Source organism: Porites lutea, chromosome 1 (genome assembly GCF_958299795.1).
Source record: "Porites lutea chromosome 1, jaPorLute2.1, whole genome shotgun sequence".
In the NCBI taxonomy this organism is placed as follows: Eukaryota; Metazoa; Cnidaria; class Anthozoa; order Scleractinia; family Poritidae; genus Porites; species Porites lutea.
Window position 1 is genome coordinate 52,790,415 of NC_133201.1, and position 27,553 is coordinate 52,817,967.

General features: G+C 38.9%; 1 protein-coding gene across 1 annotated transcript in view; it reads left to right on the top strand.

Annotated features, from left to right (window-relative positions):
• Nucleotides 1-11,506: 11,506 nt before the first annotated feature.
• The window catches only part of LOC140932119 (polyphosphoinositide phosphatase-like), a 39,440-nt gene continuing 23,393 nt past the window's right edge, over nt 11,507-27,553 (top strand). The window contains exons 1-20 of the mRNA XM_073381768.1: nt 11,507-11,548; nt 13,307-13,405; nt 14,734-14,866; nt 16,149-16,203; nt 16,823-16,930; nt 17,443-17,493; nt 17,782-18,497; nt 19,114-19,214; nt 19,484-19,609; nt 20,311-20,350; nt 20,605-20,702; nt 22,070-22,203; nt 22,442-22,487; nt 23,291-23,361; nt 23,873-23,927; nt 24,203-24,292; nt 24,789-24,847; nt 25,663-25,737; nt 26,019-26,110; nt 26,974-27,118. Coding sequence (XP_073237869.1) covers nt 11,507-11,548; nt 13,307-13,405; nt 14,734-14,866; nt 16,149-16,203; nt 16,823-16,930; nt 17,443-17,493; nt 17,782-18,497; nt 19,114-19,214; nt 19,484-19,609; nt 20,311-20,350; nt 20,605-20,702; nt 22,070-22,203; nt 22,442-22,487; nt 23,291-23,361; nt 23,873-23,927; nt 24,203-24,292; nt 24,789-24,847; nt 25,663-25,737; nt 26,019-26,110; nt 26,974-27,118 — 2,336 coding nt within the window. The remainder of the gene's footprint in view (nt 11,549-13,306; nt 13,406-14,733; nt 14,867-16,148; nt 16,204-16,822; nt 16,931-17,442; nt 17,494-17,781; nt 18,498-19,113; nt 19,215-19,483; nt 19,610-20,310; nt 20,351-20,604; nt 20,703-22,069; nt 22,204-22,441; nt 22,488-23,290; nt 23,362-23,872; nt 23,928-24,202; nt 24,293-24,788; nt 24,848-25,662; nt 25,738-26,018; nt 26,111-26,973; nt 27,119-27,553) is intronic.

Sequence of the window (27,553 nt, forward strand, 5' to 3'; positions counted from 1 at the left end):
CCGGAAAGTAATCGAGGGTTCGTTTGAATGCAAATTAGTTTTTTGCAAACGTTTTGCACGTGTATATGAAACTTGAAAACACAAAATCTGAGGGGGAAATTTCTGACATTTGGAGCCCCATTTAATTACCTTCCTTGTTTTCAATACCCTTGAATTTAAGCGGAGATGTAAACTGACAATTAATCTCCGGATTGTCATTTTATTAAAAAAAAATTTGTCGAGCCGTTTTTAAATAACCGTGAAATTTGTAGACGTGGACCAAATTACGTACAAAAATGGTAAAGAAAGCAGCCAAACGTAGGCTAATCAAATTCCTCTTTCTCACAATCCGCCAAAGCAATCCCCCTCTTTTTTTTCGGACAAAGTTTCAAATGACATCAGACCACTGTGAGATGAAACTGCATTTCCAGGCCTCATCCTTTTCTTAAGAAGTTAGCTAATTATGCTGATAGTATGTTTATTCACCGTTTTTATGACCGTTAAAACTTTGTTTCAAAATATTTCCAAAATGCTCTCATAGAATCTGTTTAAACTTTGCCACAACCGAGGCAACTAAGGGAGGTACAAGCTCCCTTAAGCAATTACTGAAAAAAACTCCCAGTACCAAGAAATACAAAAGCAAGTAAAAAACATAATGGCATCATTATGTTGCCATGGTAACTCTTATGTCAGTAAAACATGGATCATAACAAATTTTCATCTTTATATAGTGCAGCTGTTGTAACCTTTTTCCGACATCTTTGTTAATGCCGATGTGGTAAACGCTCAAAGTGGGGAAGTATACTCCTTAAAAAATCCAGTCGAGCCACCTTAAACTGGAAGCACCATGCGATATTCTGTTATTAAAGCCTGTACGCAATCACGGTTGATAACTGCACAGTGACGTTTTCATGTGTTGATTGGGCAGGAACCGGCTCAATCCTTACTTGCATTATAAAAAGCCCTCAAAGCCCTTCATCTATTCCTTTAAATGGCAGGATTCCCTTGCAATGCAATCCTAATTCCCTGTACTCCAATGAACATTATTCATTATAGCAGGGGACTCAGGGTGGTGGTGGTAGTGGTGGTAGTAGAAGTAGTAGTGGTGGTGGTAGAAGTAGTAGTAGTAGTGGTAGTGGTAGTGGTAGTGGTAGTGGTAGTGGTAGTGGTAGTGGTAGTGGTAGTGGTAGTGGTAGTGGTAGTGGTAGTGGTAGTAGTGGTAGTGGTAGTGGTAGTGGTAGTGGTAGCGGTAGCGGTAGCGATAGCGGTAGCGGTAGCGGTAGCGGTAGCGGTAGCGGTAGCGGTAGTGGTAGCAGTGGTAGTGGTAGCGGTAGTGGTAGTGGTAGTAGTAGTGGTGGTGGTAGTGGTGGTAGTAGAAGTAGTAGTGGTGGTAGTAGTAGTAGTAGTAGTAGTAGTAGTAGTAGTAGTAGTAGTAGTAGTAGTAGTAGTAGTAGTAGTAGTAGTAGTGGTAGCGGTAGTGGTAGTGGTAGCAGTGGTAGTGGTAGCGGTAGTGGTAGTGGTAGTAGTAGTGGTGGTGGTGGTAGTGGTGGTAGTAGAAGTAGTAGTGGTGGTAGTAGTAGTAGTAGTAGTAGTAGTGGTAGCGGTAGTGGTAGTGGTAGTGGTAGCGGTAGCGGTAGTGGTAGTGGTAGTGGTAGTGGTAGTGGTAGTGGTAGTGGTAGTGGTAGTGGTAGTGGTAGTAGTACTAGTACTAGTAGTAGTGGTAGTGGTAGTGGTAGTAGTAGTGGTAGCAGTAGTGGTAGTAGTGGGTCAATCCTTACTTGCATTATAAAAAGCCCTCAAAGCCCTTCATCTATTCCTTTAAATGGCAGGATTTCCTTGCAATGCAATCTTAATTCCCTTTACTCCAATAAATATTATTCATCATAGCAAGGGACTCAGGGTAGTAGACCAGATAGAAGTGAGTCCCAGGCTATAATGTAGTAGTAGTAGAAGTAATAGTAATAAATTGCTTTATTTGCATGACCGCATCATTTTTCAGTATTGCAAAAGCATGCATATGACAATCAAAATATAAAACAAACAGCACTAATAATAATCTAGAAAAATTCAGTTACATTACTAACAATGAATCACGTATTTTCATACAGGAGGAAACAAACTTCATAACTAACTTATTTACATGATGTTCCTTCGAATTCATTATCAGTTTTATGCCTCTGGAGATGATTTCTTGTCAAAGTCCGGTATTATTCGATTGATTTGATTAATAAATGCCTGTCTCCGTACTGAGTATTTGTTACATTGAAAGAGGAAATGAATCTCATCTTCTACCTGATTTGAGTTACATAAGGGACATAATCTATTTTCTCTTGGCAAATGATCGATTTGGTATCGACCATGTTCAATCATAAGTTTGTGATCACTTATTTTAAATTTAACAAAATTCTGTCATTCATCATAATGTCTTAGCTGGTAGAGATAATCAGATGTAGAATATTCATCTTTAAAAATTTTATAAAATTCTAGATTTTTTTAATTTTCAAGGTTGTGCCACCAAAAAGATAGATATTTCTCTCTCATTTCTGTGGTATATCGTCTAATTTTATCATTATCTAGAGATTCAGCATCTAAACTGGTTAGATTGTATTGTTCAAACATGTTTATGAAATTGGAAAAGTATCCTGAATTATTCATAGAATGTAGATTCTTTGACATAAGGAAAGACTGTTTGACTATAGAGTCATTATCTTTGTTGTTGAGGTAAACAAAATATTTCATAATTTTCTGATTTATCGGGATAGGGGAGAACCCCCTAAACTCTCCCCCTGGATCCACCCTGAGTAGATCAGTACATTTTATTTTTGTTTATTTGTTTGTCTCTGCTGGTGACATGTTCTTGTATTCAATCATGTTCTTTTTATTGGAAGATGTAAAATCAAATGACCATTGTATTGAAACTGCTGAAGGAACAAGTTGTCCAAAAAAGTGGCCTTTTCTTTCACTCAAATCTTAGAACCGACAGGAAGTTGAACATTTTAAATTCATTCAACAGGGCAATAGAGACTGTTTCCGTTTACGCTTACAGGTAAATTAGCCATACATGTAATAATAACAAAACAATAATAATAAACTTTTATATTCAAGTGTCAAATACTTTAGCTATATAAGCTAATTGGGAACACAAATAAATAGATAAATAAATACGGGTAGATTGCCTCTTATCTGGGAGAAAAGGGTAGGCTACCCAATAGAATGGTTACGCCACTACTACATCTGGAAAATAATGGTTGCCTTTTATAAAACTACAAGGTAAACACGTTCGCTTACCCGTACCTGTAGGCTGAAATGGTGTGTCTTGAGATCACTAATGATGGTCTCGTTCTCAAAAACAGCTGGAAAGCAAAATCGTTCAAATCAAGTTTAAATATACAGATGAAATATTAAAGGACGCCAATTTTTTTTCTAATTTCTGTACTGCAAACAAGTCACAGATCAGTTAAAGAACCGTTAAATCTAATCCGAACTTCAAATGACTAGGCTAATTGCGTGACAGTTCGTGGGGTACGTACACGGTGATCGCGGGCGATAAGCGCCATGGAGTCTGATTGCAAAAACGAACCTTGCGATGGGCCTCAAATCTCCAGGAGGTGGAAATCATTTCGTAATGAGATATACAAAGAACAAAGTCACACAGATTTTCCTCCAGTATAAATCCAATAACAGAGAAACATTTAAAACTGCCCACATACCTGGCAGAAACGGAAGATCTGCTCCAACCGAGTCTAGGTTTTCGTAAATAATTATTAAAGAGATACTCGCTACTCCTTTTTGACAGTGCCCGCTTTGCTTGTTGTAATTATACCTTTAAAGGGTTTCTTGCTTCCTAAAATAGAAATTGTTGATAGCGTTTGCTTTCTGGTTCTCTCAGTTGATGGTTTCTGTTAGCTTAAACGTACACTCTTCGCAGCCTTTTTCAGAAGCAAAGTCGTCTGGGAAGTTATCGAATTTCAAGGAACTGGAACTGTCAGCCTAGGTCCTGGCAAAAATTCATGAAATTAGGTTACCTTTTCGTTGTGTCCCCTCGAGGTATGAAGTTGAACATGTAGCACGTCAGTGAACAACTCTAAACTTTCAACGAAAAGGGAGATGTGAATGTCTGCGATGATTTCTCTTTGCATTCCACGTTGTTGTTCCCGACCACGTGACCAAGAAACGATGGGCTCTGGGGACGAGAATGATTGATCGCGTGACGAACAGGAGGGCATGGTGCTACGTTCCACAAACATTAAGGTATTGAGGCATTTCCACGATGCAAGTAAACAGAAGTAAATTTTGAGAGGACAGTCTTTCCTTTCGTAAAACAGTACATCGAAGACAAGATGGCAGCTGAATGCTGTTACGACTTAACATTTCGCGCACATTTTTTGGGCAGCAGGAAAAGGTCAGTATGATAATTTTTCGTCCAACAATTATCCTATAGATATTTTATTCTTCTCAACAGTATAACTGTAAAATCGAAATTAATCGTTTCAGGAATACATCGGTTAATAAAGTGTTCATTTTACATTGTACCGTGAGACTGCATTTTCACCCTTTCGCTGGCTTGTTTATCTCAAAAATTGGCCTTTCTCCCCAAATTTAGTTAATGATTAATGAAACCAAGAATACTTCCGCGAATGAATGGTACTTTGATGAAGGCTGTGAAAAATCGCTCTCTGCAGTAATTTTAGCTTTCTTCAGCTGTACGTCTTCGTTGAGAAATAAAATACACGCTCTTCAACTATAAATTTAATTCAATATAATGATGCCAGTAAGATTGTGTTTTGAAAATAAGAAAATTCTATCAATTAGTTACACACAGGTAAAAAAATTACAGCAATCTGTTTAAATTCTGATTTTTTTCCACCTTATTTTGATGGTACACTTATTATTTGCATTTCAGTATGCAAATAAACATAACATTTTTACTTTTTTTAGAAAATCTAGCCTAACTCCCCAACCCCAAAATAGCACGAAACGAAACGTTATCAATACGCCTTTTAAATAAATTCTGGCTGCTGTTGCAAAAAAATTGCATTTATTCCTAAATGATACCATTTTGCGGATACTACATTTGCTGATATGCTAATTTCTGAGACAAGCTTCTTCTCTGTATTGAACCACATTCTTGTTTAATGCATCAGTATCTGCTTGATGATTCTTCCCATGTACAACTTACATAAGTGGTTCATCTGGATACAGTAAAGAGATCTCATCAGAAACATTAATAACAGACAAATTCACCCATCCATTTATAAGTGTCATGTTTGTTGAGGCATCCCAACTCATTTGGGTCCTTTAGTAGTACATCGTGGTATTTCATTTTTGAGGAAACAGCATTATATGCACCCCTTTAATAAACTTCCCGCCTTATATTTTAACAGGCTTTGAAGGTAAACAAATATCGTCAGTTAGATTATGCTGTGATGGCCATTCTCTGTTTTGAATGGATCACTACTGTCATCAAATATATAAATTAATAATAAGAAATCGATTGTGGAACAAAGGAGCTGTTATTCAAGAGTCGCTTCAAAATAGTAGCTTGGGAAAAATATCTGTATCTTCTATAGGTGAAGAAAAATAAAAGTATTGTTCGTTTTTTCGGGGTGCATTTGTTTTGTCTGCAAGTGAGCTTATGAAATGCTCGTGATTATGTAGTACATAGACTTGTAATTGTTCCTGTCTGAGACTCAATCCATTCTTCATTTCCTGTAGAATATTTTTTATATATTTTTCCGCAAGAACTCTCGAAAAACTGTAAAAAAAATACCCATGGATTTCATGTTTTTGTGGCATGTATAAATGCATATCTTCGCGATCAGTTTAACATGAGACAACGTGCTAATAAATAAACCTCGCGTAGTAATTTTTTTTCGCTTTCCTTAAGGAGCTGAACATTGCTCCGATGCATTTCTTCTTTGATAAGAAAGACCATGAGTTTGGAAATCACCCATAGAAATGCATTGTTTTGCCACTGAAAATCAGATTTATACAGGAACAGTGATTCTTGGCATTGGGTCTTTAAAGTCTTTAAAAGGTCAAGAAAACATACTGCTGAAGAATCTAGAACTGAAACCCGCGTAGAAAACGTCCAATTTTTGTCATGGAGAGCATTTTTTGTAGGAAAGTACAGTATTCAAAGCACCAACGAAATGGCCTTTAAAAGGACTGTAACCAGTTGTCGCGAGTTTTCGATTTCCCGCCATCAGATTTGATGCGTCCACGCTATTGTCGTTCAGCGGATGCACACATGCGCACGCAAAATGCCCTCCTATTCACGTGATGTTTGTCCTGGAAGTTGAACATTCCAATCTACTCAGTCGTACCGAGTCTAACCTGAGGAAGAGTATCAAATCTACTTCCCCGACGCCCGCCCCCTCGGTACATCTAAAAATCAAGATGGCCGCCATGAACAGTAAGACGCGCTCGATCTCGACGATCACACGGAAAAATAGGGGACTGTGAACAGTCTAAAACCTCGGGTGATAGAATTTTTTGCTGACATACAACGGTGTAAGATTTTTTCAGCAATATAACCCATGAAGAATTTTTTTTTTTGAGTGTAGGATTTATCTTTTGCCAGGTAGTTCCTTCCAAAAATTTTTTTACCCTCGAAATCAGTTAGCCTGCGTAGCTGGCGGTATTTTGTAGTAGTCGAGTGAGATTTGGCGGCGGAGCCGTTGCACTTTAGTCGAGTGAGATTTGACGGCGGAGCCGTCACGAGCGGCGAATACGCGAGAAATACCGCTTGCCAGAGAACCATGATTTTTCGAATGCCGCCCACTTTTGTCACCTTAGCTGATCCCAATTAAATCAGCCAATCAACGAGAAACTTTCAATTTGAAACTTCCGATTATTTTCGCGCGAGACAGTTTAGAAATAAGGGTTGACAGGCTAAACACGACTCCTAAGCTCGTGATAATGTGAAACGTGACCTTGTGAGTTTGCTTGAACAGAGGTTTTTTTTATTTTCTCAGCTCTCGCGCAAAGGTTACTAGCACTACACAGTGCATGTATCATTCTAAACTTTGACTAAGTAAATCTTTTTTTGCCACACTAGGCTTAACTGGCTTAACATTAAAAGGTCATGAAGCTGGTTTGTTTATACATGCATACTGAGTAACCATTTTCTGTGGTTTATTCTTCTGTAGGTGTTCCTGATAGGATTTGATCTCAGATGCAGTTGTAAAGTGTTTTAATTTTCTTTGACCTTTGTTTCTTACGGATAAATAAAGACAATTCCAGCCCTGTGAAGTTTAAAGACGCCATTTCGGCAATTTGGTAATCAATTATGCTCTTTTTAAAGGGGAAACCACTGAAACCACAATCACTTACGTCTTTTCCAGTTTGCCATCTGCTCCCTTAATTGGGAAATATATGCGAAGGATCATCTAACATAATTGACATTTGTATGGCCCTCGACCAATCTGTCTCTCCGCACACTGGTGTGCGGACGATTCAAAATACCAGGGTTTTCTGGCAGTCGGTATTTCAACTGCCTCGTCCCGACTCCCTTTTTTTCGAACACGGCTCTGCCGCCAAAACTTTAATCTCGCACCCACACAATACCGCCAGCTACGCAGGCTAGAAATCAGTCTGCAGGATATTTTTTTTCTGATCATGCACCCATACCTCCCCTCAAAAGTCAAATGGTCGGCTCCTTATGGCAGTCACCAATCTTTGAACCCAGTGCAGTTATTACTTAGCTGCTATTCAGTACAGACTGTTGTTTTCAAGGGATTACACCTCCGGAATGATGTGAAAGTTTGCACTGGTACATTAAATGACAAAGCTCTGCAAGGACTAATCTAACAACGCAAAAGAATGAAAAGAACCACTAGAGTGGACAGATCAACATAAAAGTGGATACAAAACAACACAAAAAACACAAAAAATGGCACCCATGGGAAATTTGACATTTTAAGTTTTCAAATTTAAATTTCCCCACCCTTGAGTCTCCAGTTTGAGTCAAATTCCCATCCCCGGGCAAACTATTATTATAAGCACCCACAACAGTCTTTATTGCAGCACTGAGCATCTCCAGAGAGGAATAATACTTGGAATAATACTTGGTGACAAAGTAATGGGACCCACAAACTTTGTGCATTTCCGCCAGTGTACAAGACATATCCTAGCTTATTTTAACACCCATGCTATACTCCCGAAAGTACCTTTGAATTGTTTCACACAGTGTTTACAGCAATGCAAAATGTGCAATGCCATCCCGAACATGACATGCCATATGTATCATCAAGAAGGGTTAAGAGCTGATGTTTTTTGTACCGTGGTCCAGAATTTCATTTAATTTGACATTTAATTTAGTATACTAGCAAATCTAACACAACTTTTCTAGGAATCTTTCATGTATTTACGTACGATTTTTTGATCTTTTGTTTTATTAAAAACTCATGGCAGCATCTGGTGGAATCATGTAAGTAGAAATACTTCTCAATGCTGAGGGACAAAATACTTTTTGTCATAAAACTTCAAAAACTTAAAAAGCAAATTTCATTCTGCCATCCTTCACAAAGAAATGAAGACATCAAAATGTGGGAAACTCATCCAAATGACTACTGGGTATTTTCTAAGATGGCAGACTTCTTATCACTCATTCCCTGGTCCTCCACTTTCCAAGATGGCAGCTGAGTCAAATTTCCTACCCTGGGGCCGTTCAGGATGTCAAATTCCCTACCCATGTGTGCTTCACTGAGTCTAATTCCCATGGGTTACACTCCTACCATCCTGGGGCAAACCATTGATAGGTACGTGCATTAATTTTCACTGAATTGTAATTGTACATCACGGAGTTCTTATAGGAGCTCTTTGAAACGTGTCCGTGCACTCCAGATCGAATTGTAATTTGAAGAAATATTGGTTTTTAAGGGGAGGGGAAAACCAGAGTACCCGGAAAAAAACCTCTTTGAGCAAGGGAGAGAACCAACAACAAACTCAACCCACATATGGCGTCGACGCCGCGCCGAATTCGAGTCCGGGCCACACAATGGTGGGAGGAGAGTGCTCTCACCACTGCGCCACACTTATTCTGATTGGCTACCAGTGTGGGGAAGATGGGGCTATCTTGCACGCTTGGTCCTGCAAGATAAGGTTCTGTTTTGGTCATTAAATAGCCCGGACAGAACAATCTTGGGGTACAAAGAAGTTCTTTTTCTGACTAAGCTTTTTCGGTCTAGATTGCTGATTCACTTTCTGTAATAATGTATATGTACGATATGAGTGGGATATTGGCCATTAGTAAAATCCAACTAGTGGTCTATTATCAATACTGCGTTGTGATTGGTTGAGCTACTACTAGGCTATATGTTATAGTCCACTAGTAACAAAAATCGCTAGCTCTGAAAACCAAAACAATGGCAGCTGAATCGCATTTTGCTGGCTTATGTTGTTTTGTCTTGATATTTTTGACCAACTAGTTGGATTTCACTAAAACAATATTATTCCTCTCGCCCTCCTGGCCTCTGAGTCAATAGCCCATTTGGCCCATTTGGCCTTCAGCCACATGGGCTATTGACTCAGAGCCCAATGATTCGGGCTCGAGGAATAATTGTTAAATATTTGTATTAGTGTTTTTAAGGACTGAGACAAATTCGAGGTTGATAAAAACGCAAAAAGTACACTACTCAGATCTGCCGGGTAGTGCTTCTGATTGGTTGAAGCAAATTTCCCTCGTGGCTTGACCAATCAGACCTGGGTAATGGACACATCACTAGCATGGAATTTCTGCGCTCAAAACCAGGGGTTTTTCTAAACACAGGCCCGCGGCCCACGGCCCGCGACGGCCCGGAGGCCCAAAGGCCCAGCGGCACGCGGCCCACGGCCCGCGACAGCTCCGCAGCGCGGAGGCCCAGCGGCCTGGCTGCCCGGCGGCACGGAGGCCCAGTCCTGATTTTCCACAGTTTTTTTGTCCAGCGGTAAATCCACGCGCATGCACAGATCTGCATCGGGTTTGGGCGAGCAAAATGGACGACGGTGAGTTTGAATTCGTTTACCATTTTAATAATCATTTCAATCCTTTTCGACCCTTTCTTTTGTTGCATGTTGCTAAGTGAAAAACGTTGTCATTCTCTGTCAGAAGCATATAACCCCGAAGCATCTTAATTCCCCTTATCTGTTTAGAACCATGCTCGGGTTTTTTAGCCGACGCAGCCGTCCAATCAGGGGTACGGAAAATTATTTTGCCCAAATATGGAATCAGAGAATTCAAGGCTAAAATCTTAGAGCTTGCAACGCTTATACATGTATGTCTTCTGGCCGAAAGAAATCGTTTCGTGGCATAGATCAAGTAATTATGCTGCTATAAAATGCAACCCTAGGAAAACATAAAGAGCCACAAAGTTATAAGCGGTATGGCTTGAAAACATCGACCAGCGACGAAATAAGACAAGGATGTTTACATTTCTTCACGATATCGCAAAGCCTCTCGCCGAAATCAGCAAAATGCATTTGCAGCCTCTTTGACCGACGAAGATCATCCTCAGGCTACTAGCTGCAAACCTATCTACCACGGCAAACCAGTTATCTGCAACTTCTGTTCTCATTCAGCAAAATCAGCATGGCGACTACAAACAAAATGATACGGCAAGCTTTGCAAAAACGTTGAACAAGGCTCCGACGAAGTCCGAACGGAATCTTTTTTTTGAGTGTAGATTTTTTTAATTCATTCAGAACAGTAGGCGAACACATGTATGACAGTTTTGATTAGACGTGTGACATGTAAAAGTTTTTTTTCTTTTTTGGGGACAAAGAAAAGTTTTAAGCAGCGAAATTTACCTTCGAGGACTTCGACCTTGTTTCTTTCACACGGCGGAGCGCTTGTCCTTTTCTGAACTGCGACCAAGTCAGCAACCGTTTTACGGAATTTGCAGATAAACGTACATTTTACACATTATGCTCAAGGAAAGTACAATATTGAAAGGAAATTGATGTATTTATAAATGTTTCATAAACGTTTTATATATATTTTGATAGAGTTTTCAACAAAAATTTGGAAAAGCGCCCGATCTGAGACAGATAAGCTTTAATAATTTACATCGCGGTACAAGTTTGCACACTTACAGAGCAGTCGCGCGACTATCTCACTTATCAATAATTCCATATTAGGAAGTAAATTTTGATTGGTTCCCTAAAAAACCGGAGCATTGCGACAAAGTTATACGCTTCGGGGTTATATGCTTCTGTTCTCTGTTTATTCGTCTGTTTACAGAACCCAGTAGAGAGGAAGTCCATTCTCAAAGGATGTAAGTTATTTTCAAACCACAGTTTGAAAAAACTCTTCCCTGCCCTCCTTTTGGGGTGGGGTTCCTGTAAATAGACCGACATGTCTCTCTATAGAAAAAGATTCGCAGTTCACATATCTCATTACTTATGATATTTTCGGGTTTTGCTAAAAACAGGCCTGCGGCCCAGCGGCCCGCGGCCCACGACCCGCGACTGCCGGGCGGCCTGAAGGCCCAGCGGCCCGGAAGCCCAGTCCTGATTTTCCACAGTTTTTTTGTCCAGCGGTAAATCGATGGGCATGCACAGATCTGCATCGGGTGCAAAATGGACGAAGGTGAGTTTTTATTCGTTTAATTTTTAATCATTTGAGTCATTGTTTCTGTTTGTTGCATGTTGTTGCATGTTGTTTCATTTTCTGTTCATTCGTCTCTTTACAGAAACCGATAGCACAATAGAGGACTTTCATTATCGAACGATGTAAGTTATTTTCAAACCATACTTTGAAAGTGAAAATATCGGGTTTTGCTGAAAGCAGGCCCGCTGCCCACGGCCCGCGACGGCCCAGCGGCCCGGTGGCCCAGTCCTGATTTTCCACAGTTTTTTTGTCCAGCGGTAAATTAAAGTTAAAATTATATCAGAAGCTGAGCACAGTCTTTTTGAAGTTTCAGAGTTACACAAAGAAAGCACGGAAACGCAAATCGACCGCCTTACAAAACCCTTTCAAAACTGTTGCCTGCCATTGCACAGAATTACCGTAAGATCATCTGATTACAAAGTGAGAATGTGATGTGAATGTGAAACTGACAAACGCAAGTCAGTGACAATTCGCAGTTCACATATCTCATTATTTAGCTTATTTAAAAATTTTCAATCTCGAAATGTGGTTTGAAAATAACTTACATCGTTTGAGAATGGACTTCCTCTCTATTGGGTTCTGTAAACAGACGAACATTAAAATAGAGAATGACAACGTTTTTCACTTAGCAACATGCAAGGAAAGAAAGGATCGAAAAGGATTGAAATGATTATTAAAATGGAACCGAATTCAAACTCACCGTCGTCCATTTCGCACGCCCAAACCCGATGCAGATCTGTGCATGCGCGTGGATTTACCGCTGGACAAAAAAAAAATTGTGGAAAATCAGGGTTCACCGGGCCACAAAGTCGTCGCGGGTCGCGGGCCGTGGGCCGCGGGCCGCTGGGCCACGGGCCTGCTTTTAGCAAAACCCGCCTGCGTTTTACTCTCAGTCTGCAGTCTGCATTTCACACTCAGTCTGCAGTTTACCCTTGGTCCGCTGTCTGCAGTCGTAAGTCCGCAGTCTGCAGTCCGCAGTCTGCGTTTTACACTGACCGGCTTCTTAATGGTATCGAAGAGTATGGTTTTGAACTGAGTCTAGTTTTCTTCAACTGATTTTGTAGAAGGGTCCATCCTCGGAGACCCAGGGGCAGATAAAGGGGACGAGGGAAAGTCTAAACGGGCGGACAAATATATATGGAACGCAGAAAAGTAAAGAACGGCGAGAAGAGCCCCTGAGGACAATGTCTTACCAGACCAGTTCCAAACGGTCGCCGCCGTTCTGGCTTCTGATTGGTGCCAGTTTCTTCTCGCCGTTCTTTCTTTTTCTTCGTTCCATATTTTTTCGCCCGTTTAGACTTTCCCTCGTCCCCACTATCTGCCCCTGGGTCTCCAAGGATGTAGAAGGGTCTGAAACGGCTTCCAAATGGCTCTAGCGGCGAAGAGACAGTAAATAACAAAACGTAAACACAAGGTAAGTCATTTTTATTTCTATTTTTGTCGAAAAATGGAATGTAGGACGTATTTTGTTTATTTTCATACATTCTCTTATAAATTCAAAGTCCCACAGAGTTTGGGCTGCCTGTGGTATATTTAGGACATATTATGGAGTCTTACATGACATACTACCCCGGAAATTCGCACATTTCAAGATGGTGGATCACTACTCCATTTGCTGCACGCAGCGAATTGTGCTATACGAAACGAAAGCAGTAACTATAACTTTTCTTGTGGAGTTTTTAACATTTTCTTCTTAATCTAAGCTGTGGCTGAAGTAACTTTTTACTCTCTCCACAGAGGTTTTTCCTTGTGGGCTCGAACAACGCAGAGACTCGCTTCCGTGTGCTGAAGATAGACAGAACGGAACCTTATGAGCTGGTGTTCTTCGATGATAAGGTTTGTTTTCAGCTTGTCCCTCTTTGGTATGAGGTTTGGCTTCTCCTGGAAAGTTTGGAGCAATTCTCATAATTAACGTAAGATTTCCGTGCAACTCCATTTATTTATTATGCATTCAGCTGTTTCATACTATTTCACACAAATAGTTGATATGAACAGGGTTGAAACGTGGATGCTCTATGGAAACGTTACCCCCATGGTCCCTTAGCTAGCAGAGATCACAAAAGGGTCTACTACAGGGCTCTCTAATCCCGCTTTCCCGCCTGTTTTGTCCTCTTTATCCCACTATCCTGCCCTTTGCTATGTCAAAATCCTGATCCCGCGTTAATTATTTGTGAGTTTCTTGCTTGAAAATTCAAGGAAATAGACGTTGATCAAGAGAGATTATTCTCTCTTGAAGATTAAGATATATGGCCTTAGTCTACCAAACTATTGTTGCTTTCCATTGCTACTGGTAGTTCCCTCCACAAAAAAGTAGAAAATGTTGATTTGGACAACAAGACCGGAATGCAGGACTTTTTTTAAAACAATGTGACTTCTAACGTCTGTGATTGCATTTGATACCTCTTTCCAGTGATGAAAACAGCAAAAATAGAAATGAAATGATGAATATATGAATTTCATATTTCATACATTGGAAATGCATAACAGAGTAATAAATGCAAAGAAGAACAGCACAGTTAAAGATGCAACTGATGCAGTTGAGAAAAGAAACCCTGAAAAAATTTGGCAGGCTTGCTACTAATTCAAACCCTGACCTTTTCTATATCAGTGCAGTCTGCTGCAAAGTCTGCAGCCATTATTAATGTCATCTTGCTATGCTCCTCCCCACACATGGCTGCTGAGAATCAAACCACATTTCTTTCCCACAGTTAGCCAATTAGAATTCAGCTTCCATTTTCTGGAAAGTGTTCGAGCCACTTTTACGGTACGGTGACTCCTCCAATCACAGCTTTGCTTTTATCTGTGCCCCATGTATGAATGACAGAACAATCAAAATCATTGAGTGAAAACAAGAAATCAGCTATAGTAGTGTGTCGTTGATGTAGTTGAGTGACTCGAGTCCTGTTTCAAAATTTATGAGATAAGCAGCAGCAGCAAGCAAGTTGAGCAAATGAAAAATGAAAATGGGAGATTTGATGACCCATTGGTGCAGTATGCAGGAGAATCACCCATGACCTCAAGAATGTCCACTGCTTTGAAGACTAGCTCTCAAATAGGTCCAAATGTATGGTAGTCACTGGAGCAGTGTGGCTTTAGAGATCTGAAAGTTTAGTTTGACCTTACTTGTAATATAAGTTTATATAAGATTTTATTATTCAACTTAGGTGGAGTACACTCAAAGGCAAATCAAGGATTTGTTGTCAATGATAAGTGCAGGAAATATGCCGAACAAGAACAGAGCATATGAGACAACAAATCGGGGACTGCATAGGAGTATCTCTTCATATGGGATTGTTGGTAAGATTCGTATCATAAAGGAAATGGGGCAAGTTGTTTGAATCCTGATTAACTGGGGTAACTGTCAAAAGATCAAGCTAGTTGTCATGGTATTGGATTTAGGCAAATTGTCCTTCAAAACAGCTCAGCTTTATAAGAGTATAATAAATTGCAGTACTACTAAAGAGTAAATTGACAGTGAGTGTTTTGCTTAGTTCTAAACAAATGTGTGTTAAAGTAAGTGGTTTCTAATTACACATAACAAATGCAAGGCTGTCACTAAGATCTCAAGTTATTTATGAGTCCAGGTATATGCAAACAGTAGGTAGGGAACTGAAAAGTTGGGAAGTTCGTTTGGTTCTTTAAATCTTTTTGTTTCTTGTGAAAACAGCCAGGGGTCATGTCATAGTAGCAGTCAGAGGAAATTCTCAGCCCTCAGCCCTTAGTGCGTGTGCATAAAAGCGCTGATGGTTGGTGTAAATTTCTAAATGTGTGAATGGTTATTGTTCTTTTTCTCAAGAAATGACAATTAACGGTATTGTTTCCTTGAACCCCTTCGAGTGATGAACATTTAAACATCCTGGTTTCTTGAAACGTAAAAATTCAAAACTCAAGAGCCAAGATCAATCCTTGTGTCTTGAAACTCGATTTATTTGAGTTTTTTAGACATAAGAATTGCAGTTTTAAGGATTGAGTTGAAACTGTCCACTTACTTTTGAGCAATACTGCTCCTTATGCCCCGATAACCAAGTTAAACTACCCATTTCTTTCTGTAGGCTGCTTTGATTGTCATTTGAAAGAAGCACTTAAGGGATGTAACAAAACAAAATAAGCTACAGATACCATCATAGATTACAGTTTGGTTCCTAGCCTGCAGACTTATTTTTTAGATTCGGGGAAAGCTGCTTGTTGTTTTGTTTTTTTTGTATTTTCATGGATGCCACTTTTGATTTTATTCGCTGAAGAAGATTGGGGGAGAGTAGACGTAACAACCCTTGGGTTAAGCACCTTAATCGTGGTTATTGTTACTCGAACAGAACCATTGACACATTCAATTAAAATGTCTGCAATACAGGCTTCCCAATGTTACCAAAAATTGAAGGCAACACCTAAAGTGTGCCATTAATTTACAGCTTTCAAGGAAAATCCCAAATGTTGGGATTATCCATGGGTTGCTATGTGTACACGCATACACATTTTTTATGTAGCAGTAATAGTCATGAACAGATTGAGGGCCACTCTTCCAGGCCTTTCACTGGTAATGGAGGAAATATTAACCTGTCTGTAATTCATTTGTTTTTAGGCTTTGTGCGATTTCTAGAGGGGTACTACATCATACTGATAACAGAACGGAGAAAGTAGGTTCAAGTGATACTGTCAAAATAGAGCTCACATCACTAAATTCTAATTCCTGCTAGCCACTTTGTTTAGCTCACAGCTGGTCTTCATCAGGTAATAGGGCCATTTATACTAGGAAAAATAAGACGCGTCTTACATAAGACGCGAACTTTCCGTATAAACGGCACATTTCGTCTAAAATAAGATGCGGCTTAGCTAAGGCGCGTCTTATTAGATAAGACATGCTCGTATAAATGGTACAGTTTGGGTCTTATTTAAGACGCGTCTTATGTAAGACGCGTCTTATTCTTCCTTGTATAAATGGCCCTAATGACTAAGACTATCAGTAGCACCATGATCACAGTGATTGATATTCAAAATCAACTTATCGTGATTTAGGTTCCAAAATATCCAGGTACATGATTCTATTGAAAGTCCCTCTCAGTAAATGGACATTATCTTCTGTATGCAATGTATAGTCATCTTCTTCTTGGAGTCTTCATGGTGCATTATTTTAGTGGAGCTATTGCAGATTTTATTATTTTTTTTTTTTGTCAAAGCTGTTTTGAAAATGATAAAGTTAGTCAGTCAATAATGCTGATATAAAAAAATTTTGTTTGTGTTACTCTCCTTTTTCAGACAAGCTCAGATAGGTGGACACAGTATCTACAAGATTGAGGATACAAAGCTGATCCCAATAGCAAATGAGCTTGTCAAACAAAAGTTTCAGCATCCTGATGAGGCCAAGTTAGTTATGCTGATCCTTTTTTTAAACAACAATAAAATGCATGTTCATTGTTTTAGTTTTGAAAGCATTGGAGAATTTTCAAGATGACACATGTAAGAGACAGTACTGGTTATTACCTTTTCAAGTGTTCGAAGTAATATTCACTTATTACTTGATAAATTTTTGGACTTTTAAGTGTGGTGCATGTTTAATTGTGGAGCCAAAGGAAACTTTTATTTCTGATGAGCAAAGCATTTCAGAACAATGACAGTAACAAAAAATTGAACATATGTACAGTGTATTTTAAGCTGTAACAGCAATTATAGCAGTAATATTAGTTTTGCGTTAACCATGTCCAAAAAATCAATTTTTTCAGCATTTTTGATAGAGGATGTGCACTTATTTAGGGGCAGCATCCTTTGAGATAAATTCATCATACTGGTGAGAAAGTCCGGCCTTTATACGTGTTGATAAAAAATGTGCATAACAGAAAATCAGCCTTGATCTTCACTTTTTTTTTTCCAATTTCTAGGTATGTGAAGATCTTTCAAAATGTGGATCTTTCAAGTAACTTTTATTTCAGGTACATGTAAACCTGGTTAACAGTTCAGTGTACTGATCACAAATTAAGAAAAAGTGTTTCTTCATTTTCTTCTAATTTTATACATGTAGTTTAAGTTTGAATTAAGCTTTTGCCCATTCCCTTCCATAAGTCTTTTATGTAATTACATGTAGCTGTGGGGAAGTATTCCTATTTCTTGTACTTGGAATGACATGTAAATGACTTTTGAACAACTGTTGTAATGGAAATACAAATAATAAGGAGATGTTAATTATGCAAATTCTTCTCTTTTTCCTTTTGACCTGATAGCTACAGTTATGATCTCACTCACAACCTTCAACACCAGATGGGCCCTATCCTGAACCCTAAGCCTGATTTAGCCCCTACAGAATCTTGGCAAGCCTGGAAATCATGTATTCATGTCAACAACAAAACAGTCAATACGTCTGATGTGACTGATATTGCTACATCTGCTGTAGAAAGTCATGAGCAGTTGAAACAAGAAAGCACCCTTGATAAAACTGCATGTGACAATCAGGTACTCTCTAATGATCATAATGATGCAAGCAATGTTGCTAGCAGTGATGAGAGGAATGTATATGTTGAAGACACTGCGAAGAAAGAAACTGGAAAGGTAGACAGTGAGATGGCAGCAGCAAATGCTGATTTATCCCGTGATGGTGACTTGAATACTGTAGGAGTAAGAGTTGATGGAAATGCTGATCCATCCACGGACACTGTTTCTACCTTGTCAGCTGTAGAAACTGCACCTTCACGAGACCAAATAGTTCATGAAAGTAATGGTGATCTTTCAGTTAAGGACAGTTCTGTGAGTACACTTGATGGTCAAGCATCAGCTTGTCCAGAGTGCCAAAAAATAAGACGACAGAAGGAGATGCCATTTTTGAACAAAGGCAAGTCCTGTAGTAAGTTTGTGTGGAACAAATATCTCCTGAAAGGCTTTGAGGGAGCTGTTCATTCTGACTGGATTCTGCACATTGTTAATGGCTTTGTGGGACAATCCAGTATCCTTTTTGCAACAATGTTCTTGAATCCTTATTTTTCTTGTAAATTAATTTAGAGTGAATGGCCTCTACCAGATGTTTACTTCAGCCCTTATTGTCAATCATGTTGCTCATTAACACTTTTGGTTAATGTCATACTAAGAGCCTGCTAAGACAACCCATAACGTGAAGGGAAAGTGTTGGTTCTAATTTTGTACTTTAAACAGTCACATCGTAACTCCTCCTTTTTGAAAGGAAATTTAAATTTTAAATTTGTTTATGCCTTTAACAGGGCTGGTTTAAGACTGAATTGGACTGAAATGAAACTTTCAAATGACAATGCAGCAGAACTTTAGCAATTCTAATTATAACTTTAAGCTGCTATTGTTTTCCTACGAAAATATATGCTTATTTCTTGCTTAAATTAGATCAAACAAAGTTGAAAGTTGGACCGTTACTAGAAATGTTCATAGTCACCTTCACCTAAAACCTTCACAAGTTAAAAAAGGATTTTATTCCCTTTTGTAGGTCATTCACTTCAGGTCTGGCATAATGATAATTTTCCTTCTTACCAATAATTTGCTGTACAGACTAGATAATGTTTAAATCAGGTTCATTGCCTTGACATTTGCTCTAGATATTTGTGTTTATGGACGACCCATATATGTTACACTTATTGCACGAAGGTCCAAGGAATTTGCTGGAACCAGATTTCTTAAGAGAGGAGCCAATGATGAGGTTAGTTTAGCTATCAAACCTCCCAAAGTGGAGGTAGGGAGGGGAGGGTAAAGCAAAAGCTGACAAGAACCACAAGGTTTTTTTGTGCACCTTCATGATTTGCTGTTCCCAACATTAACACTAAAAAATTAATGATTTTTGATGCTCTGTTATGTAGAATATTGTCTTGAACTGCCGACTTGTGATGTATTTTGTGTTCATTCCAAATGAAGCTTCCAGCAAACCTTTTTGAAAAGTTCATTTCCATAGATGGCTTGATGTTGTTTTAGGGAAATGTAGCCAATGAAGTCGAAACAGAGCAAATTGTCAATGATGCTTCAGTTCTGTCTTTCAAGAGTGGCAGGTTCACCTCCTATGTGCAGCTGAGAGGATCTGTCCCCTCTTTCTGGTCACAGGTAAATAAAACAATTTACATGTCTAGCGTGACTTTGATGAAATTAGATAGACAGTTTGAGACAAAACAGCTTTCAACACTTGATTAAAATGCCAGCATTGTCAGATTCAGATCATTCTAGAGGATGGGGAGAAATGGCGGTGATGGTATGTAATTCCTTTAGGGTTGCGTAATGTGCCTACAACCTTTAAGCAACTGATACACTGTTCTGCAAATGGGATGCCTTTGCCAATTAACTTTTTTGGTATCACTGCGTTATCAGCAAATTCAAGCCAAGGAAATGTTGCCGATTCCATGTTATAAATATCTTGAACTGTAAACACTCTAGGTCTTCTCCCATCTTTATTATTCTCACAATCCAAACAAATAAAACAAAGCTGCTTCAAGCAGTGCTGGTGGATAACCATAGGAATGAGCCACATATGTACCCTCTTTTGACTTTTTTAATGTTCATTCAAATGTGCATGTGTCCAAGTCCTGTTGAAGTAGCACACCCTCTTAAAAGAGCTCATGCAGCCTTGTGTAAAGATACAAAAGACAAATCCGTGTCTCATAATGGTAGGGTTAAGACTTCAAAGGTGAAACAGGTTTCAGGTTTTCTAAGGTTTGAATGACAAACCAAACTGTCCTCAGTTTGGCATTATTTTGCATTCATGGTATCATTTGAAATCTGATCATTCCTGAACTCTTCTTGATTTCTAGGAGGTTAAACAGGTCATGGTCCCTAAACCTCAAATCATTGGTAAGTTGAACTGCTAGTGCAATTTTGAAGCCTTTTAAAATGAGTAGTCAGTATTTATGATTTCTGTAAGTATGTTTTCTTTCCGCAGTTACTTAATTAACTGATGCAGGTTTTGCCTTACCTCTTTTCAAGTGTTTGCTGGTGTATGTAAGCTATAAATGTAAGGTACAGTTGTAGATATTGTATAAAATTGCTGATTGTCTCCAATTCAGATCACCTTATTCACAATCACAAATTATTCATGTTTTGTTCAGTTGACCGTGCCGATCCTTTCTGCTCAGCTGCTGGTCAGCATTTCAACCAACTCTTGAGAAGATTTGGTGCACCTGTGGTTATTCTTAATCTTGTCAAGGTGGGTCTAAAAAGGACATGTTTCACAAATATGCTGTGGTTTTAGTATGCCAATGAATATTTCATTATTTATAATATCATTACTACCATGCATTGTTGCAGAAATTGCTCATACCTCCCATACACTTTCTTAAACCTCTCCACTCAAGAAATTCCAATATACTGGTATTAAAAGAGGCATTGACAATGTCTGTTCAGTGTGTCCACTGTCCCTGCAAAGGCAGAAATAACACTAAAATAATGTGGCTTGTGTTAGATTGGTGCTATCTGGGGACAATGTACAAAGATGGATGATGAAAAGAATAGGTGTGATACTTCTTTAGGAAGAAGTTTCTTCCCTGGCTGTTAACCAACCATAAAACACCTACGACGAATACCATGCAGTGAGCAAAGGTACCTGGTGGCCAGCTGAGAACCTGTGGAGAATGTGTTATATCAAAATCCCTTCTCCCTGGCTGCATCTGACAAGATGTCAATCTACAAATAAACCAAACCATGAAATATCAAGGAGCGTTTTGTCTTCTCCCCACCCCCCCCCCCACCTCCTCACTTTTTTGCTATTGCCCCAACTTTCACATGGTAACTCACTCAGAAACGCTTGCCTAGAAGGCTATCATTACAATTGTGGAATGTGTCCTCCTAGGGACTTCATGATACTGGTTGTATGGGCACCATACTTAATACAAGTGATGCTCCCCTTTTGAGAGAGCCTCCAAGGAGATAACCCTTTGCAAAGAGGACAGGTGTTCAGAGCCATCAGGGATCTGTACATATAACAGATAATATAATCTTGAGCTTTTTAACATCCCATTTGCCCTCACCATTCTCCTCTTAAGAGAAAAAGGACTGAACAATCAGTTCTTAAGAAATCAGGAACTGGAAAGTTTGAGGCCAAACGATACACTTGCCCAACCTCACTGCATTAAAATTCAACAGACTGTTTCAGTCAGAATAGTCAGTCTTAGAGGATGGGGAGGAATTCCAGTGATGATACGTGATGCCTTTAGGACTTTGTAATGTGCCCACAACCTTTATGCACCTGACACGGTGTGCTCAAAAGGTTACCTTACTAAAGTAACTGTGCTGTCATCATTGCACATCTGAAAGCACTTGATGCAAAGTTCACACATTTGAAGACGTTATTTACTGGGTTGCACCAGGTAAACCTGAAGATTAATTCCAGACAGTTTCGTGGATTTTCTTATGGTTCAATGACCACACAAGGGAAAAAGATTAGCATGGAACGGAACAATTCCCAAACCACAAAACAAAAGCTGTCTACAATTGTTTCCAAATACTGAGAAACAGTCCATAAAGTACCAATTGTTACAATACTGCATTGAATTTTTTCCTTTTTTCATATTGTAGAAAAAGGAGAGAAAAAGACACGAACAGATTCTAAGTGATGAACTTGAAAGTGCAGTAACTTATCTCAACCAGTTCTTACCATCACAGCACGCAATACAGTACAAAGCTTGGGACATGGCTCGCTACAACAAAAGGTCAGCTCAAGCTTCACTGTTTTTGTTGACAGTGACTGACATTTCGACAACCTGTGCAGAAGTCATCTTTGACGCTGAAGATGACTACTGCAAGGTAGTCGAAGCCTCAGTCACAGTTAAAAACAACAGTCCTATTCAGGACTACGTTCACCCAGACGATCATACTCATTCTAATTATGAATATACCAAGTGTTACATATCCTGAGATATTAAGTAGATCCTATCTGTTCATTTGCAGTAAAGACTGTAATGTGATGGAAAAGTTGACCATTATTGCAGATGAGGTAACTAAATTAGTTTATGTACCTTAACGTTTATGTATAAGCCACTAACATAATTAAGCTGCAATGCCTTCATACTTAGTACATTCCTACACTAATTAATTTTACAAGTTTTTGTGGCAAAATGAAAATCACAGTCTTTACCAAGCAATCGTCAAGCAGTCATATATTACTGTAAGGAGAAAACAGCAGCCACATTAACCTTTTGGTTTGAAAATTACTGGGCTACCAAGCTAGGAATTGTTTAAAGTTAACGTGATTAACAGTAGACACTGTGCCTCCAAAAAGAGATAGCTGGTACAAAGCTGCACCTATCCCTAATACCGAAATTCAATGGGTTACAGCCAGAGTTACAGCTATTATACAGGAGTTCTTAATCTATCTTGTTGTCCTTAGGTTTTGGTTCCTTCAAAATGTTGAAGATCGCCATTGACCATTACTGTAACAGGGGGTTACCATTGATGGGGAAGATTTGATTCATTTGCTTTACCGGCCCAAGTAGTGTGTGGTCATATTTGCAGAACCTTCTTCCTTAAGCCCATCACCTCTCATCAACGCATAAAAAATCAGCCTTAAATCAACCTTGTTATCAAGATCTCCTCAACTGATTATAAACTGCTTTTATAGCCAACCATTTCAAAAGCCCTCCAGTCTTTTTGTTACAAGGCCTTTTCTTAAAATCCATATGCTTATATTTATGGCAATTTTTTTTAAATCTCAACATGTTACCCATAGCTTTTGTCGTTGATGTGGATGTTATGGATCTTGCTTTTAAGGCAGTTTTTCTGCGGTTTCCATTCTTTTAGGTTTTCAAAACAACTGGGTTTTTTCACAGTGGTCAAGAATTATACTGCAACCAGATCAGAAAAGATTTCAGGTATACAGATATGATGTTTACTTCTCTGGCTGCAGCCAGCTACCCTAAGGCACTACTGTTCATTACCTGGTGTCCATCAGTATACATTTGCCATAACTATTCCAGATTTTCTGCAGAATGGACAAAGTTTTTATCACATCATTGATAGAGTATATGCTTGCCACATTATTCAACATCTGGTCAAGAAATCAAGAAATTATTGCTAAAGAATTTCGCCTTACTTCCTTGAAAAATTACTTCCCAGATAAGTTTATACCCAAGTAAGTGATAAAGGCCATCACTTACCACTCTGTCAACTTTAAATACCTGAACTATCACAGTTAGCTTTGAAATGGCAATTTGGCACCGTATTTCAGCATTCACGCCTCATTTAACATTTTTAGAGTTTTTAGGTTTAAAAACAATTACTTTTTAATAGTTAAATATCAAGTTACATTATTGTAACTTCTTTTCGTTTTTAAACAAGTGGTAAATCATAATTATTTTTATCATTATTATTATTTCCTTGCAGATGTGATGGTATGCGTGGAAGAGGATATGCTGATGATTCTGTTGGAAGAGAACAGGTACATTGGTTTTTTTGATGTTATTGTATTACCTAAAATTCACTGAAAGCTTGCTCTAATATAATGGTTACAGGAATTTCAGTGACAATAGCACAGAGTTTTCTCCCCCTCATAGCTGTTGCAGAAAACGACAACGAAATGTGCTTTAAGTGTGTCAAGTAGTGTACAAGCAATTTGATTTTTTATGTTATCATTTTCGTTATCCAGATGGTCTGTTAATTTCCCTATTTATGAATTTGCCTTTAATCATTACAATAATTATTTTTCTTTCCAAGAATGGCGTGCTGAGGACAAACTGCGTGGATTGTCTAGACAGAACAAATACAGCTCAGTTCATGGTTGGCAAATGTGCCTTGGGATTTCAGGTAAAAGTGGCCGATTCTGGCATGTTTGTGAATGCTGTTGTAGTACCAGCCACAAGTCACAAATCCTTTTGTTTGGTGGTTATGTTCAGGGTGCGTATCGCCATCGGGTAGCTCACTAGAGCCAAGCTACAAGTTGTTTCTCATCCCTCTGTTAGATGGATTTTGGGCAACAGTTTACAAGCCCTTACATAACACATTGTTTGCGAGCTTCGATTTTAAAAAATGTTGTAGCAAGAAAAGGAAGTTTTTCTTTTTCAAATAGTCTGTGCTAGGCTCTCAGAAAGGGAAAGGACGCCGCGCGTGATCTGGGAACTAGCTGGCGGCGGCAAAAAGCCCTTTTTTGGCATCCGTTTTCTCGATCTCTGTACGTTACGATCTTTGAGCCTGAAACAGGCTACTACTTTCCAAACACCACCTGCTACATGTATTTGTGACAATAATTATTAATCGGTTAGAAATATGCTGTTTGCTGAAACTTGTTTTATGCTCTGTTTAGTTACACGCTTTAGGGGTGATTGACAAACCATTTTTGGAGTTTGACTCAGATGCTGTGAGGTTGGTTACGGAGAAACGTGATATTTTTATGAACTATAGTTTTTAGTAGCATTTTTTCGAGCCTTTTAGTAAGGCAAAAGCATTGAGCCTTATGGAGCATTTTAGTGGCATATTCTGGGAATATTTTTAATTTTTTCTCAGAGATAATAAAAATGTGAAAAAAAAACAAAATTCCAGAAATATTCGAATTGAACCTCAACACAGCCTTGCACAGGATCTTTTGGTGCTGTATCAAGACTATTCACTTAAATACATCGTTGTCTTAATACTTATACATTTTCTTAGCCTTAAGCCCTCTTATAATGTTTAGATATAATATAAAAAGCCTCTCTATGATGAGCTTTATCCGAGCAGTTTAATTTCTTTTGGGTAGCGACGGCTCATTAGTGCAAAAAAGGTGGAGCATAAAAGTGGAGTGTTTTAATGGGGGAGCAAAACCATTATGTACAATTTAGGTGGTGATGTACTGCTGAAGCCTTCAAATCCTGACCTTGTTTAAGACAACATCGCTTCGATTTGCCACCCTGTTTAGGAGACCTGCGATTTTTGTCTACCTTGTTTTTTTTTAATTAGGAAAAAAAAAACTGACATAAAAAAAACTTGGTACTACACAGGTAGTTTGCGATCTACACTACCAACTTGCACCCCCTGTTCAATGATCCAGTTCAGAAAGACAGCCCGTTCAAAACGGTGTTTAACACCCTAGACCTCGAAAACCTCTCCTTGTTGGTCATTTCATAATGGGGACAAGCAAGCAAGGGTGTGTCCACCCTTTGTTATTAAATTTAAATATTTTATATCCTTTGAATTTTTAGGATTTTGGAAGATCTCTATGAAGCTCATGGAGACACTTTGGCTCTTCAGTATGGTGGATCACAGCTCGTCCACGGGTATGATATGGTTTTGTTTTTTATCTTCATCCTTTCGGTGTTTCATAACAAACCAACTCGATGACCTGCTTCCAGCTGGCTTATTAGCTCAATTGGTAGAGTGCTGTACTGAGCGGTGTCGCAGAAGTCAAGGGTTCGAATACTGTCCAAACCTGAATTTTTTTCTGAACTACAAAATTTTCGACTGCGACTGCTATGATAGTCTTTCATTTAATGATGTTTTTTTTCACTTAGTTTATTTTATAACAGTGGTTACAATTTTGTCCTGTTATTCTCTTTAGAATTCGAACATATCGCAAGGTATCACCATTTACTTCTCATTCACGGGACATCATGCAGACAGTGTCTCGCTACTACAGCAACGCCTTCACTGGTGAGATAACCCGTGTTCCCATTGTGTTGTTTCTTCTTTCGTCAAACGACACATGTCCGGCCAAGTCACTATTTTTGTGGGACAAAACAAAACTTTTATCTGACTTAATGAACGACGAAATATGCGTTTTAGCGAAAAATGTGCGTATAAGAAGCTGGACTTGTACGCATAAAAAAGGTGAATTTTTTCGATGTTTTATCATCTTCTCCTCTTTACTTCTATAGAAAATTGTTTTGAGGTGCAGCAAATAAGGATATATATTTCGATTTTGGGGGTTAAGGGGTTAAAGATTCTTGAAGAATATTGACTTTTTGTGGGTGCTTTCGTTAATTCGATTATCAGTATGTTTGAATTATAGTACTGTACTGTTCTAGTGGAACGCAGAAACCTAACTTTATACAGTAGTTAAGTTCCTCTAAATGCAAGTGAAGTAATTTGTGCCTTTTGAACCGAAAAAAGGGCAGGAATTCTCAAAGGAAGGCAGAATTAAGTGATCCACTATGGCCGTTTCGAAATCCTTGCTCCTTTAGTCACTGCACACTTCCTCATTAAAAGTTCAATTTCATACCTACTCTCACATTTTTCCCCAATTTTCTTCCTATGATTCTTGGTTGAAATAATTCATCCAGGTCTGAATCATTGATTTAAAAAAATGAACTTGAACTAAACATGATACGGGAGTTGGATCATCAGAGGTGTTAAAGAAGAATGTGGCGGAAAGAGTTTTTTTTTTGTATTTTAGCCAATGTTTATTTCAATTTATATTTTTCGGTTAAATTTGACATACATTAGAAGTAGACGAAGAGTCTTAAAAGTAAATACGGTAATTTGTAATTTGAGTGTTAAGCAATCCGTCTTTGCAGATGCTGACAAGCAACAGGCCTTGAATCTGTTTCTTGGAATATTTTTACCGCTGCTGGAGAAGCGTAACATCTGGGAATTACCGAGTGATTATTACCTACACCACAATACAACATTGGACTTAAAGGCCTCCAAGACCAAGAAAAGGTTGGTTTTAAACACTGTCTCCTTTCAATAGTTTCCTTGTGTCATAATGGCCATTAGCAAACTTAAGCAAAGGCGTATTTGAGCCACGCACGTCAACCGTTGCCTTTTCCCCTTTAATATGCTTTGACGCTACCAAATTTGTCTTGTTAAGGGTCTGTTTACATGAGGCGGGGGACCCCAGGTAGGTGAGGTAACCCGCTTTGGTGGGTAACCCGCCTGTCCATATAATCTCTCATTTTCATTTGATCACGTTTACATGATAGGTGGGGTGACCCGCCAAATGTTACCTCACCTATCTGGGGTGCCCCATGTCCATGTAAACAGGCCCTAAGTGTCTGTACTCTTATAAAAACGATTTGCGCGAACAGTTAAGGGAGGCAGCGTGGCCGAGCGGTTATTGCTCTTGACTTTCAATCCGGAGGCCCCGAGTTCAAG